At 39.8% G+C, this 15,001-nt stretch overlaps 1 protein-coding gene across 1 annotated transcript in view; it reads left to right on the top strand.

The window, feature by feature from the left end:
• The window catches only part of ANKMY2 (ankyrin repeat and MYND domain containing 2), a 34,332-nt gene extending 24,905 nt beyond the window's left edge, over window positions 1-9,427 (top strand). The window contains exons 6-10 of the mRNA XM_019727144.2: window positions 424-638; window positions 1,420-1,555; window positions 4,855-4,983; window positions 6,698-6,827; window positions 8,259-9,427. Coding sequence (XP_019582703.2) covers window positions 424-638; window positions 1,420-1,555; window positions 4,855-4,983; window positions 6,698-6,827; window positions 8,259-8,443 — 795 coding nt within the window. The 3' untranslated portion in view covers window positions 8,444-9,427. The remainder of the gene's footprint in view (window positions 1-423; window positions 639-1,419; window positions 1,556-4,854; window positions 4,984-6,697; window positions 6,828-8,258) is intronic.
• Window positions 9,428-15,001: the final 5,574 nt, after the last annotated feature.

The raw sequence follows: 15,001 nt of genomic DNA, 5'->3' as shown, positions 1-15,001 counted from the left end.
CCAGCCGTGAAATGCTAAAGCTCAAATTTTAAATTCTAAAAGTGAGTGCTTGTTGATTTGGTTATATAAAGAATGTGCACATATGCCATGTTTATCTTTAGTACAAGTGCTTTTAGCAGGGACACTAAAACTATGATTCCAAGTGGCATGCTAACAAACACCCTGGTTTAACTAGATGTCAGATCACGTGACAACTTTGACATACGGAATTCAAGAGATTCCACAATATTGGGGTCCTTCTGTATTAGTTTTATAACTTTGATCAGTGACAATTTGCATTCTAATTCGAATTAACATAGTAAACATATGACTGTAAGAAAGACTTGATTTAATTTTTATTTGAAATCAACTAAAATTGACTACCTAATTTTGACATGGAAAAGTCTCTCATGGAATTTCTAAGCTCACTAGAATTTCTTCTAGATCGTGATGCTTGTAAAGGAGAATCCTCTGCTGGCAGAAGAAGCAGCTCTGACTAAATGCTACAAGGTGATGGATTTGATTTGTGAGAAATGTATGAAGCAAAGAGACATGAATGAAGTATTGGCTATGAAAATGCATTACATCAGCTGTATCTTTCAGAAATGTATTAACTTCCTAAAAGATGGAGAGAATAAACTGGACACTCTGATCAAAAGGTACCGGTTTTACCATGTCATGTGTGAAATACACACAAATGGATGATGTGTTATTGTATGAAGCTTTGTTATAGATGTAAAACTTAAGCATTTTAGCAGTTGCTACTATTGGGATCACATTTAGTCTGCAAGAAACAAGGGGCAATTTTATACTTAGACTGAGTGATTATTCCATTCTGTGCTCTTTCCACCAGTGCTTTTGTTATCCCCGGTTCCAGGTGACGAATCTGAGGTTTGGAGAGGTTCAATAGTGTGCATACGATCAGACAGCTAGAAAGTAGCCCAGGTCCAAATGTGAGGATAGGTATGCTATGCCATAGGCTGCTGCTCTGGATTCATAATGACACTCTGTATTTCCGTTACCGTACCTGGGAGAGCTGTGTCACCCTTGTTCTCTGACCACCAGGGGTCAAATTCTCCGATAGTTTTACTGGAGAATAGTGAACTACATCGGAAGGGTGTGACTTGATGCGGGTTTTCATTCTTTGTTCAAATAACTGACATAGTAATAAGTAACTAGCTGACCTGATAACAGTGTTTAGTGTGTTTTATGGTAGGGATTGCTTTTGTAAATACCACTGCAGGCCCCTAAACCCGATAAGGCAGAGCCTGACATGGATGTAAAGCAGTAGTTTGAATTGAGTCTATCATCATGATTTCAAGAGACGATGAAAATCTTACGTTAGCAAGTAAGAAACTCCTACAAGTGTATGGGTTCAGCTGAGGGGAAACGCTTAGTGATTCAATTCCCTCCTATTACTCTTTTAAAAATATCTTTCAGCTTGTTAAAAGGCCGACCTTCTGATGGCTTTCCGATATATCAAGAAAAGATCATTAGAGAAAGTATCAGAAAATTTCCTTACTGTGAAGCTACACTTCTCCAGCAGCTGGTGCGAAGCATTGCTCCTGTTGAAATTGTAAGGTTCTTAATAACTCCGTTAACTCTATCAGTAAGACCCAATGACCATATGTTGTACAATGAAAGGCATTAATGAAGCAATTATTGTTTTAGAAAATTGTCAGCAACAAACTTGGAGATAGGTCTACCTGTTAACCCTGTTTCTGTATGTCCATTTTTCTTCTCTCGAGCCTTTTCTTCCATTTATATAGCTCGTGGTTTAATCAATAGTACTTCCCTATGTCGGAATATAGATGGTTATAGTGAAAATTTACATGTTAAATACCTCTGTAAAACCTGTAAAAGTGGGTACACATGTACTATGTAATATAGATACACACATGTTCACCTGTAGCTTGTGAAAAACCAGTAGAAAGTCCCACGCTAGATGAAAGTTGAAATTGATTGTCTAGCTTGATGGCTTCTGGTTAGTGAAGATGTGAAGGGATGAGTGTGGGGCAGCTCATTGTATGTCCTGATAAACAATCTCAAAATATGTCCCAGCTTCTTATAGCCTACCTTAATGCCTCTGATTTTATAAATTTTCTATTCGTAACAAAAAAAAAAAAATCTATTTATACTTCACAGCTATGGTAAATAAATTTTAACTTTTGTATCTGTTCTTTGAATTACTTATTGCCCTTTTGCAACATATTTAGTTCAGGAGTATCTCATAAGATGCTCCCTGCCTTCACTATTTTGAACAGGTTTCTGTTCACCTTCTCTCCACCAGTCATGCTTTTATACATTTCCATCAACCCTTTATCAGCTATTTTCTCTTAGGCATAAAGTTCATGCATTGATTTATGCATGAGAGCTCTCCATGATTTCCCATAGAGATGCTTTCCCCATTTTAATATACTTGGCTATTTAGTATTCAACCTTTTGGAAAATTAAAGTTAGCAAATTATGAGGGTGGTTTATCAGTTATGAATGTGTTTTGACCACACATATCAAAATCCAGCCAAGTATGAATTAAATAAATAAGGGTTTGTTTATTTACTTAAACTTGGAAGCCCAAAGATAGGCAGACCAAATCTGGTACAGTGGCTCAAAAATATCGGGGACCCAAACATTTTCCCATTCTTCCATTAGCCATCTAGATTACGGTACTCATGCGTTACAACCTTGTGGTTGCCAGGCATCCAATGCTCGTCCTCCAAGCTTACATTCCTATCCTAGGCAGGTCTATAACTGGAAAACATAAGCTCCCAGAAACATTGCCTGTGTCACATGACCACTGTTAGCTGCACAGGCATCTAGGAAAATGGGTCTTTTGGGCAGGTCTAAACACTGCTGCACTGAACAAAATTATGCCTCTATTAGTAAGGAATTTGGTGGAATGGTTGTCAGAGAAACAGCTAGCAGTGGCTGCTCTGGGGTATTTCCAGCACTAACAAGTGGTAGTAGACATTCTGCCTTCAAGGGGGAAAACACAAAAACTATAAATAGCTGCCCAGAGTACTTTAAAAAAAGTCAACGCAAGTCAGTATAGAGGTCAACAATTCATCATCTTAGCCTTGTATCATAGATTCATGTAGTTAGTTTATGAAGTATAATGGTTATTTATCCTAGTGCTCTGAGTGATGCAGGACATGTTTATTAATAAAGAAAAGATAGAATTTAATGCATTTGAAAAAACTTTCTCTCTAAAAATTTTTGTTCTTTAAGAGTTACATATTCTGCTCTGTGGAAAACTTGATTTATCTGGAATGCTTGTGATTGCTGCAGGTAGCCACTGTTTACTTCTGAACGGGTTTCCTTATACTGCAAGTTCATAAGCCTGAAGCAGTGCTAACCTTTTCCGTAACACGGTGTTCTCCCGGCTGGCTACCCTGAGGGTCACCTCTGCCCTTTCTGACAATGCTGATGCCCGATCCCTGCTGCAGAGGTTGATTCCCTCTGCCTCGTGTGCAACTCTGGCTTCTGCCTATCCCAGCATCCAGCAGGAAGTGTGAAGCATGGACACACTTAAGGAATGGTGCTCCAGCATTATAAAAGATATATTCTTAATGCTACTTTGCTTTATCAATTCATAGTGCATATTTTAAGTTCTGGAAGGCTATAATATATCTGATTTTATAGGACACGTTGAATACAGTATCCTGTTTGTAGGCCGAATGTTTTCCATGGGTGGAGCTTTGCTACTTAAACTCATTCTTATTTAACAAAGCAGATGACAAGATTTTCTATAGCAAGACAGAGTTCTTGTCATCCAGTAGTGGCAAGAAAGATTCCATGTGGTTACTCAGCTGTGCCATCAATTTTTTCCTGAAGTAATAGTTCACATTAGCAGCCATGCTTCTAGCAAAATACCATTTAGTCTTATCTTTGGTTACATCTGTGAGAATATTATGTTCTGACTCCCACCCAAGTCCCATTTTGGGGAGGATTTGGAACAGGTCTCAGTCAATTTCGTGAAAAAAGTATTTGAACAGAAAAATGTAATTTGTAAATCTGTTGAATATATCATACTCTGTTGATTTGTGGACTACACTGTTGTCTACTTTTGAGGCAAAATAATTATGTAGATTAATAAGTGTTTAGTGTAACACTAAGTACCAGTGATTCTCAAACTTTTAGTATGTTTCGGAATTACCTGTAATAATGCAGGTATATCGAGCACATGCTTCGAGATTCTAAATCAGAAGGTATGGGATAGTAGGATCGATCTGAATTTTCTCCGATTCATACCATCATTTGAGCACAACTGCCATAGACCTTCATTCCTGGTGAAATTATTTAGATATCTAGTATCTGTGGTTTCATTTTACCTATATTTTCCCCTCACCCTTATACTATCTTAATTCTAAAAGAGAACTCTTAGCATTTTAATATGAAAGGAAACCCAGTCCTTATTGTGTGTTGTCAGGAGGAACATGACAATTTCAAAATGAATGTTACTAAAATACTTCTTCAATCTTTTGAATATTTTGTTTGACTATCTTGATATACAGAACAGTGTAAAACAATGTTCTAAGAAAATTCCATTCTGAGCTCATTGTCCTGTATCTGAAATCTTTTGGGCTTATTGAATAATCTTAATTGAAAAATACTTTTATGCTAGAATAGGGCCAATTTTTTTAATCTTGCCATATTTGAAGCTATGACTTACCTTCCATATACTTTGCGTAGAAAAACGTATGTTGAAAAAGGTATTTGCCATTTTGTCATAGATAACGTCTGTGTAATCTCTAGTCTTAATGATTTTGTCTCTTATATGTCTGCTTCTAGACAACATTGCTCATGGAGTGTCATCTCAGTAGTTTTTCAATGGTGATTTCAGAGTGTTTTCTCTCCGCTTTATACCCACTCTAGGGTTCTGATCCCACGGCATTCTCTGTACTTACCCAAGCCATCACTGGTCAGGTGGGTTTTGTAGACGTTGAATTTTGTACCACCTGCGGAGAAAAGGGAGCAAGCAAAAGATGCTCAGTATGCAAAATGGTAAGAAAGAAGTTCTTTGAAGTTCATTGGTATCTGGTTTAGATTTCATCCAAATTGAAAATTGAGTTTTAATATTCTGTAAGCATAATGGTTGACATTAGTTTTCTAATAAATTATAATAGTTAGATATAAAGTATTGCATCTAAAACTTAAAAGTAATTTGGAAGAGAACTATGGGATAAATGTAGTTCTGTGCCGCCTTCTGCCAAATCCCCAGGCTGTCCCAACTTCTGTGCTGATCATCCAAAGAAAGAAAAGATTTGAATAAATGAATGGCTATAAGAGAAAGATTATCCATAGACAACTGAGGCTGGTGCAGATATGAGAACCTAGAATAGGACAATTCATAAATATATAATCTTAAATCTTCGGATATTGACTTTTACTACAATCTCTTCATCAACTCTTCCTTGTAAAACTTAACTTCCTTCTGACTGTCACTAGTTGTTCAGCTGTCTGGACTATACTACCCACCTCTGCCAGAATTATCTTTGTAAAGAGCCTATCTGCTTGTTGTATGCTTCTCACATTCACATATTGCACACATGCATCGGTCTGTACATTCACTGAACCCTACAGATAATGTTAATTTCCTGTTGTTTTTAAGGTTGACATTCTTCAGCATATTCTGCTATACCCTACGTCTCCAGCTTCATCTCCTTTACTTACTTACTTCTCTGAGCCTCAGTTTTCTTACGTGTGAAATGGGGCTAGAGTTGTGAGAATTAAGTGATACCATCTGCATTGGTTAAGTATCACTGCACATAAACGCACTCCAAAATTCAGTCTTTAAAGCAACAGTCATTATTTCTCCCACGTTTGTGGTTAGCTGGGCTCAGCCAGGGCACTTCTGTTCCTTGTGTCTCTAACCCTCCCTGGACCAGCAGGCCTGCCTGAGTGGGTTCTCATGGTGATGGCAGAAGAATAAGCGGGCAAGTTGAAACACACAAGGACTCTTCAGATTGCCATGCTAACTCATTCCTTTGGCCAAAACGTGTCACATGGCCAAATCTGAGGTCAATTCTCCTCCCCTTCAGTGAGAAGAACTTTGTGATCACATGGGAAAGTGTATGGATGCAGGGAAGAATTGGGACCAATAATGCAGTCAACACCATCTAGGTGAAAGGCATATTATCTTGCAAAAATCTAAGCTCCATTTACGCAAACTTCTTACTGTCCTTGAACAAACATATCATTTTCCTATTCCTGCATTTTTGTACAAGATATTCCCTGTACTTGCAATGCTTATTATCCATTTCTTTGTCCACTGACTCCCCCACCTAGCATGAGTCACTGCTTCCTCGGTGCTCCCATTGCTGTTATTATACATCCCGTACTAGGATATAAATTATGTTGGTAGGTGTCTGTCTCCCTACATGCGGCCCCCTCCTGCCTTTTCTCAACCCGAGCTTGCTCTGGGATAACAATGGTGTCTTCTTTGTCCTTATACTGTACCAGTCCTGGCAAATGGTAGGTTCTTAGGTCAACCATTTGTTAGAACCTTTGGTAGACCATTTGGTAGACCATCCTTTATTGTTATAAAGTGTAAGCTAAAAATTACAAATACAAATCAATACACATCCACACATCATGGTTTTAAAATAAAGTATAGAAAACGTAACACTTTAACAGCATAGCTCTTGGTTTAATGTCATCATTAGAAAATCCTGCAGTCACAGCTCTTGAAACTAAACCTACAACTGCTTTCTTTCAGGTAATATATTGCGATCAGACCTGCCAGAAGACACACTGGTTTGCACATAAGAAACTCTGTAAGCATCTCAAGGACATTTATGAGAAACAACAGTTGGAGGCTGCCAAAGGAAGGAGTGAAGAGGAGAAGGGTGTGTATATAAAAAGCGAGCTCATTCTGCTCCTCAGTGAGGAGAGGAATGGTAGATGATAGGAACACGGGACACACAGGAACTGAGTCTTCTCCGGGGACCAAGGAGGCTTGGGGGTCACCAACATAAGGATCACACTGAAACTCAAATGTGTCCCTGTTTTGAATCCTTGGGATAATATGTAGAATGTAGTCAGTGTACATGTCACTGGGAAACAGAAGACATAAAACTCTGACAAATGTAGTTTATTCTACATTTTACTTTCTGACTCAGCAGACTGCCCTGGAACAGTGGGATGCTTCTCAGTATTTACTTATATTCTCATAAAGGATGTTAAGGTCTATGACTAAGTGAATAATTAAATGTCCCCTAATGGCTACCCAAAGATTTTAAGGTCGGAAGCTTTTAAATTTCTTAATTATAAAACTGCAGGTGAAATTACAGAACAGATTTATGAATGACAAATTAAATTGCAGATCTAATAATGCACAGATAAATTACTACAAGTGTCAGGGCAGTGAGTTCCGTAGTATTTTTCATCTCTGTCCCTCATGAGGTGTATGACTCATCTGCATCAGAAACAGGGAGTTGCTTCAACAACGATTTGCATACTGGAGAGGGGAGCCACACCCACTCCTGCACCCCACCCCAGAGAATGTAGCTTACATTTTGGGGAATGCTTGGAGTCTGTAACAGTTGCCCAGGTGACTTTGATACTAAGCACTTCCACCTTCACCCGTCAAGGGACATTGTCCCCTTTACCACTTGGGTGAGAAACACTATTAGTGGGATTGAATAATTTGTAGAAAATTTAATTTATATAAATAAATTGTTCAGAGGATAGTCAGGCTTTCTGACTGCCATGCTTCCTCCTGCTTTCCGGACAAAACTCATATCCTGTGTGTTGAGGGCAGTGAGTAACAGCTGGTCGTGGTCTAAACAAGAGGTGAGAGAATAGGAATGTCGGTGGAGTGGGAACTCCCGACTGTTAAACATCAGTCCTTGCCACACATTAGTCTCAGTGTTAGAAATACCTTTATTTGCGATAAATGTAGGATAAGCTTTATCATCCCCTGCTTTGTAGGTAAGGAAACAACTTTGTGCTGTCAGTGATCTCGCCTCAGACACCAAGCGAGTTTATGGCAAAGCTGTCTTTGAATGCAGATTGTGTCAGATCCCAGACAACAATCCTGATTTCAAGGCCTTGCTTTGGAGCCAGAGGTCTAAGTTCAAATGTGGCGTTACTAGCTGTGAAACGTTAAGCAAGTTACCGAACCCTTCTCTTCTCATTTCCCCATGTGTAAAATAATGATAATAGAGAATAATTTACCTCATGTGGTTATTATGAGGATTAAATAATTTAATGCACATAAAGTGCTTAGAAGAGTGTCTGGCAACAAAATGACTTTTTTCTTCTTTCCCTTTTATCAGATGGCAAACTCGATGTCAATTCTAATTGTGTTAATGAAGAGCAGCCAGAGGCTGAAACGACAGTCTCCCAAGTGGACTGCCATCCTAAAGAGTGTGTGGAAGGGGAGAGAGCAGCTCTCCAGTGTGATGCTGGGCTGGAAGGCTCACAGGATACTACTGCAGGTCCACAGGTGTCTGAGGAGTAAAAGAGAACAAAGGCCAGCTTGGATGCTCCTCACCCCGGCAGGTAGCTGGAGAACTCACGTGACTGTGCCCTCACTGCCTGTGACACCCGCAAGGCACTGTGGCAGGATTTCATAGAATAAGTGCTTTCCAGCAAAGCTCTGTCTACCATGTCCTAGTTTCCTGCTGGTTTCTGTTCTATAATTGGACAGATAGTCCTAGGGAAAAAATTTTTTTTTTTTTCAAAATATAGGAGGAATATTTCTATTTCCTTTCTGAGACCAGTTTTCCAGCAATTGTTTTCAAAGGAAAATAAATCCCCTTGAAGAAGAAATACAGGCTCTAGGGAACAAAAGGGGCAGCGGAACAGGTATAGGAGAAAGGAGATTTTTCAGGAAAGGAAAACTTTTATAGCCACAGAGATGGGTAGTTAAAAGAATCATAAGTTATATGTGAATAAAATGCATATAAATAGCACTTAGAATAGTGAAATTCTGCTTATTAGGATGTAACAAAATGAAGAAAGGCTGTATGGTAAAAGATCTTTGTAATAGTTCCGCTAATTATAGTTTTCTATAGAAATGATCTTGAGTTGTCTGAACTTTATGTTGTTCCTGCAGTGACGTTTTATCTACAGTATTTGTATCTTTAGAAATGTCAAATTTTTGGCATTGTCAGAGTTATCTCAGCATGTGAATTTAAAAGAAAAAAAGTATCATGAATGTCTTGATTAAATAATGGCTAAACATTCTGTTTCCACAATTGTAAAACTAATTCATGTGTCATATTCCACTTGAAAGGCTGACTTTTATCTTCCTGTAAGCTTTTCTTGTGACCTTTCCTGTCCAGAAACTGATTTATAACTAATTTATAGAATGTTCTTGCATCAGTTTTTAGAGAGTATAGTATTTAAACAGAGCTAGAATGTGATAGCGGAAGACAGTGCTGTTTCATAGTTTCTTGTGTTGATTGTAAAATAAATTGTGCCTTTTAATATAACCAACTCACATCTTGTTTCATAGTTCATTGCTACCAGGGGATGGCAAATATTAGAGAAGTATTAGAGAACTTAACAAATATTAGGAAACTTAGCAAATATTGGAGAACAAAGTAATAATTATTTTAATATGTACAATTGCAAATCAAAATGACTAGAATTCTCACCACAACTTCACTGATCAAATTCTTCCATCTTGCTGGTTCTTTTCCCTTACACTCAATTACTTTTCTCCCAGCCCCAAACACATACATCTTTTGCACACCCTATACCATGCTGTTGCAGGAAGCTTTCATATGGGTAAATTCAGTGTTAAGAGATGTAACTGGTTAGGAATTCAGTAGGCATTTTGTCTGAACCTGTCAATCATGTCAGCCTCCCTTCATTCAGCAAGGTACCTCATCTACACAGATAAACAATTATTTTTGGGTAGTAAAATAGTCCTCTCAGGTTGCCCTTGCCCACAAATATGTTTTTTACCTGCGTTCCCTGATTTTTAATTGTTTCTTGTGTTTGTGTTGCCATCATTCTGTTTTGTCATCATGGTCCCTGTCTTTGGATATCGTGGAGAGTTATTTAAAAAGCAGAAGGAAATAGGAAAATGAAGTGGTGTGGCAATGTAGCAGTAATTTTCCCCTTCGTTGAAATGAATGTTGATAGGAATCGAACTCCAACACAGCTATAATTGACACAAATAGGAACTTTTACATCGGCCACAGGGGCTTCAGGTATAAACCAGGTCAATATCAAAATTTTCCACGAATGTATTTCAGGGAAGGGGTGGTCATAAAATGAAGTTTAAGAGAAAATTATGTTGGTTCTGATTATAATTCCTTCCTTTGTCATAAATAACCTAAAATAGATGTTTCCATTATAACACCGTGAAAACCGGTGGTCATCCCAGTTTTTTTTTTTTGTTTTTTTTTTTACTATGTTGGATTATTTTCAGTATGTCATTAAGAACCTTTTTTCAAACAAAAATAGGACCTAAAGGATTAGGACAGTCTCACTATTCCAATATATCTTGTACTATTAAAGCATCATTTGTATAGACAAAAAGCAAGATCTTAATTTAGTAAGAAGCAAATTTCTTCTTCCGCCTATGAATTTCTTCAGTAGATAAACGGGATATATATTTTTACCCCAAAAGATAGCTATAACCTAGTTTCTATATCCTTTAAACATGAAGGCACCTTTTTAAATGGTGATCATAACTTGTCTGGAATAATTCAAGTAGGTATATAATTGGCAAATTCAGGGCAATGTTGCTAGTTAATTGATAAACTCATACAAAACTACTTTATCCCAGGATGGTTGCAAATGGGTAAGATTTAAATGTGAAAACAAACAAACAAACAAAATCAATTCCAGAAGAAACCATGAGAGAATTCTTAACAACTTTGGCATGAAGGAGGTCTTCCTAAATATGACACTAAACCCAGAAGCCACAAAAGGAAACTCATTCAGCTATATTCAAAAAAATAATTGGAACACTTCTGTTCTGGGAAGATGAAGTAGCCATCTTTTCCCTATGCTGCCCACTAAGTAAAACTAAAACCCATGGACATCATACATAAAACTAACAGCAGAAGGCAGAGACCTCAGTCAGGATCTAGTCAGTGACACTTTGTTCTCTGGGTTTTGTTTTTTGCCTCATATTTCCCAGTCTCGGAGCTGAGGTAGCCAGCCACATGGAAAAATCAGCTACAGACAAAAATAAGCCTCAGCACACAAACAGCAGCCAGTCTGCTGTTCTGCCCTGTGGACTGTGAGCTCAAGCCTGAAACATCACTCCTACCTCAACTTCTAGTCTGCCCCAGCCTGCCCTGCAAATGTTGGACTGGTGAGACCCCACAATGTCATGAGCCGATTCCTTAAAATAAATTGCTCTGTCTTTATGCATATATGCTGTTGATTCTGTTTCTCTGAAGAACCCTGGCTAATGGACCAGATGTCCAAGTTTGGGCTGCTAATAACAAACGACCGTAGACTAAGGTGGCTCATACGACAAACATTGATTTCTCACAGCTCGGGAGGCTGGAACTTGGAGATCTGGGGGCTGGCATTGTCAAGTCTTGGGGAGTGCCCTCCTCCAGGTGTACAGAGGGCCGCCTTGCTGTGTCCTCACAGGGCAGAAGTAGGGCAAGCTAGCTCTTTAGTCTCGTAAGATCACTAATTCCATTCATGTGCGCTCCACCGGCATGACCCAGTTACGTCTCAAAGGCCTGACCTCCACGTACCATCTCATTGGGGATTACATTGCAACATATAAATTTGAGAGGGACACAAACATTCAGTCTTTGACACCAGGTGTAGTCCCTAAGGGACACAGCTGCTCTTGGGGTAAGAATAATTGCATTAACCAACATCTATTAAGCATTTACTCTGAAAAACCACTCTACCTAACACACTATATACATTACTGTGTTTCCCTGAAAATAAGACCTAGCCGGACCATCAGCTCTAATGCGTTTTTTGGAGCAAAAATTAATATAAGACCTATTACTATATTATATTATATTATATTATATTATATTATATTATATTATATTATATTATACCCGGTCTTATATAAAACCCAGTCTTATAGTAAAGTAAGGCCAGGACTTACATTAATTTTTGCTCCAAAAGACGCATTAGAGCTGATGGTCTGGCTAGGTCTTATTTTTGGGGAAACACCATATCTAACTTAAACCTTGAGATTCCATGAGATAACCATGATTATTATTTTAAATAATAAGAAATTGAAGCCTAGGGAAGTGAACTATAACATGTCCAAGTAACATAACTAAAATGGAAGAGCTAAGTAAGGTCTGTGTGATTCCAGAGCCGCAGCTTCTGGCCACTGCCCTCTCAGATCTATATGTCACTGTTTCCTGCTTCCTAGTCATGAGAGCTGGTGGATCCTGGAATAAATATGCTTTCACTTGAGCCAGCTTAAATGGGTCTCTGTTGTTTAAAAGAAAGAACTTAATTAAAAGCACCCTCTCAATTGTGTGTTCTATTTTGGTAGAGTTTTAGGTTACTTAAGGATCATGTCTTCTCTATTTTGTGTTTCTCCCCAAATGGTATTTACTACTGTTTTCCAATCACAGCCAGTTAGTCACCCTTCATTACTGAATAAACACATTTAGTATTGAGGAGTGCATTTTAAAGCGAATCTTTTTCTTCAAGCAAATGAAACATATTGCCATTAGTTCTCTAAAAAGCAGATTAAAATTTTCTAGCCATATTTTTGTAATTGTAATAGATATTTTTAAGTCTGTTTCAGTGACTATAGGCTTAAAAACACCAGACTATACATTCTTTTACTGCTCTTTTAATTGCTAACTTGGAGATTATAATATCCCCTCCTTAACTTATTATGATCCAATTAAAAATTAATACTTTTGTCATACAGGGTATCATGCAGGGACTCATACAGGGTCTCAGCTCCCGCTCCCCACATAAGAACGCAGGATATGGTGAGGCCAAAAAGGAATACACACAGAGCCATAGACAGGGGAGTTGTGGGGGCAGAGCCCCAAAAAGCAGTTTCCAGGCTCTCGGCCTCACATAGACAGGTGCTGGCTCAGGTAGTAAATGGCCAACTGTGATTGCATGGCCATCAGCTGTGGCTAGTTGGCCGTCAGCTGTAACCAGTGAGCCATTGGCCACAATATAACTGCTGTGGCTACGCTAGCAGAGAGAGAGAGAGAAGAATGGGGGCTAGCAAGAAGATGGCGGCTGGGCTGGCAAGCGTGGATGGCGGTTTGCGGACAGTGTGAATCCAGCCTCCAGTGAGAGTATAGTGCCGCCAGAGAGAATATAGTGGTATGACTCCCCTATCTATGGCTCCTTGTGTGTTCCTTTTTGGCCTCACCATATCCTGCGTTCTTGTATGGGGAGTGGGAGCAGAGACCCCGCAGGCCGTCCGGCACGACACATGGCGCAGCAAGCAGGGTCTCCTGCACGACAGGAGTCATACCACTATAGTCTCACTGGCAGCTGGGTTGGAGACACAGGAAGCAGGAGCCACACTATCCGCAACCTGCACTCAGCCATGCTAACTGCAGTCTGTGCTTGCCAGCCACCATCTTCTTGCCAACCCCTCTTTGCTGCTAGCTTAGCCACGGCAGTTATATTAGTGGCCAATGGCTCACTGGTTACAGCTGACGGCCAACTAGCCACAGCTGATGGCCATCCAATCACAGTTGATGGCCATTTACTACCTGAGGCAGCACCTTTCCACGTGAGTCCGAGAGCCTGGAAACTGCACTCCTGGCTCTGTCCCCACAACTTCTTATGCAATGCATGGGCCAGCTTAAAGCCAATCGCAAATATATACCGTTTCCATCATGAAATGGATTGTCGCTGTGCCCACCCAACATTATTGCGTGGTGGGTCTGATATACTCGTACTCAGCTCACGATGAGTAGCTTTGATCCAACTGCTACGTGATGATCAACAGTCAAGCGCTCAGTTCTCAAATGGATGCAATAGCATGCCAAGAACTGCTGACTGAATAGTGACTTGTTCTGTGCTGCTGATGGTGTGGCCTTATTCACGAACCCCTGAAGACTGGACTATGACTCTGCAATCCCAGCCTGCCGGAGACTTCACGAGGCATCCTTACCTACAAGTACTTCTAGCACCATGGTTTATGCTGGGATACTGTGTTACTTAATTTGTTACTCCGTAACCAGTTACCCCAAAAGTTATCAGCTTGCAACGTCAATAAGTACCATCTTATATAGTTTCTGCAGGGCAGAAATGCAGGAGCAGCTTCACTGGGAGGTTCTGGCTTGCGGTTTCTCAGGAGAGTGCCGTGAAGTTGTCAGCTAGGGCTGCACTCATCTGAAGCTTTAATGGGTCTGGTCTGGAGGATGTGCTTGCAAGGTGGTTAAGTGGGTCTGAAGATGGCTTGCCACTCACCTGGCTGTTGGCAGAAGGCCTTAGTTTCTCCCTGGCTTTTGGAAGGAGGGCTAAGTTCCTCATGACATGGACCTCTTCAGAGGTCTGCTTAAGTATCCACATGATACGGCAGCGGACGTCCTGCAGAATAAGTGATCCAGGAGAGGAAGCAAAAGAACATTTCAATTCTTTCTATGACCTACTCTTCGGAAGCCACACCATCATTCTTGCCCTGGTATCAGCCACTCACCCACAATGCCAAACTCTCTTTTTCTTTCTCTCAGCTGCAACCTTCTGCCAAGGACCATACCTGGATTTCAGACTTTGGCTGTGCCCAGAATCACAGGTGCCCACAGGTAAAAGGATATTGCAGATTCTCAGAGACGGTTCACTACTCCCTCTGGGGCTTTCATCTCTTGCCTGTTCTGATTTCAGCCCCACTTCTACCATGTGTCTATGTTACAGTGTGGTGGTTTGAAGCATCATCAGATAGGGGGAAACTTGACTCTGCTTTTTATGAGCTTTTGATCTAACTCTTCAACTTAGCTGGAGAAAACCAGCAATGTGTTTGAGTTACCTTCACTGTCCAGTTTTGTGTCTAAATACCAGGCAACTGCCGAAAGCGGTTCTGGTTTCTCTTTCCTTCAGCAGAATTCTTCTGGCTAGGCCAACCTCAGATCATTAGCCCACA

The sequence above is a fragment of the Rhinolophus sinicus genome, linkage group LG09, assembly GCF_036562045.2.
Source record: "Rhinolophus sinicus isolate RSC01 linkage group LG09, ASM3656204v1, whole genome shotgun sequence".
Lineage (NCBI taxonomy): Eukaryota > Metazoa > Chordata > Mammalia > Chiroptera > Rhinolophidae > Rhinolophus > Rhinolophus sinicus.
Note: the sequence above shows the minus strand (reverse complement) of the source record. Positions and strands in the feature narration are given on the sequence as shown.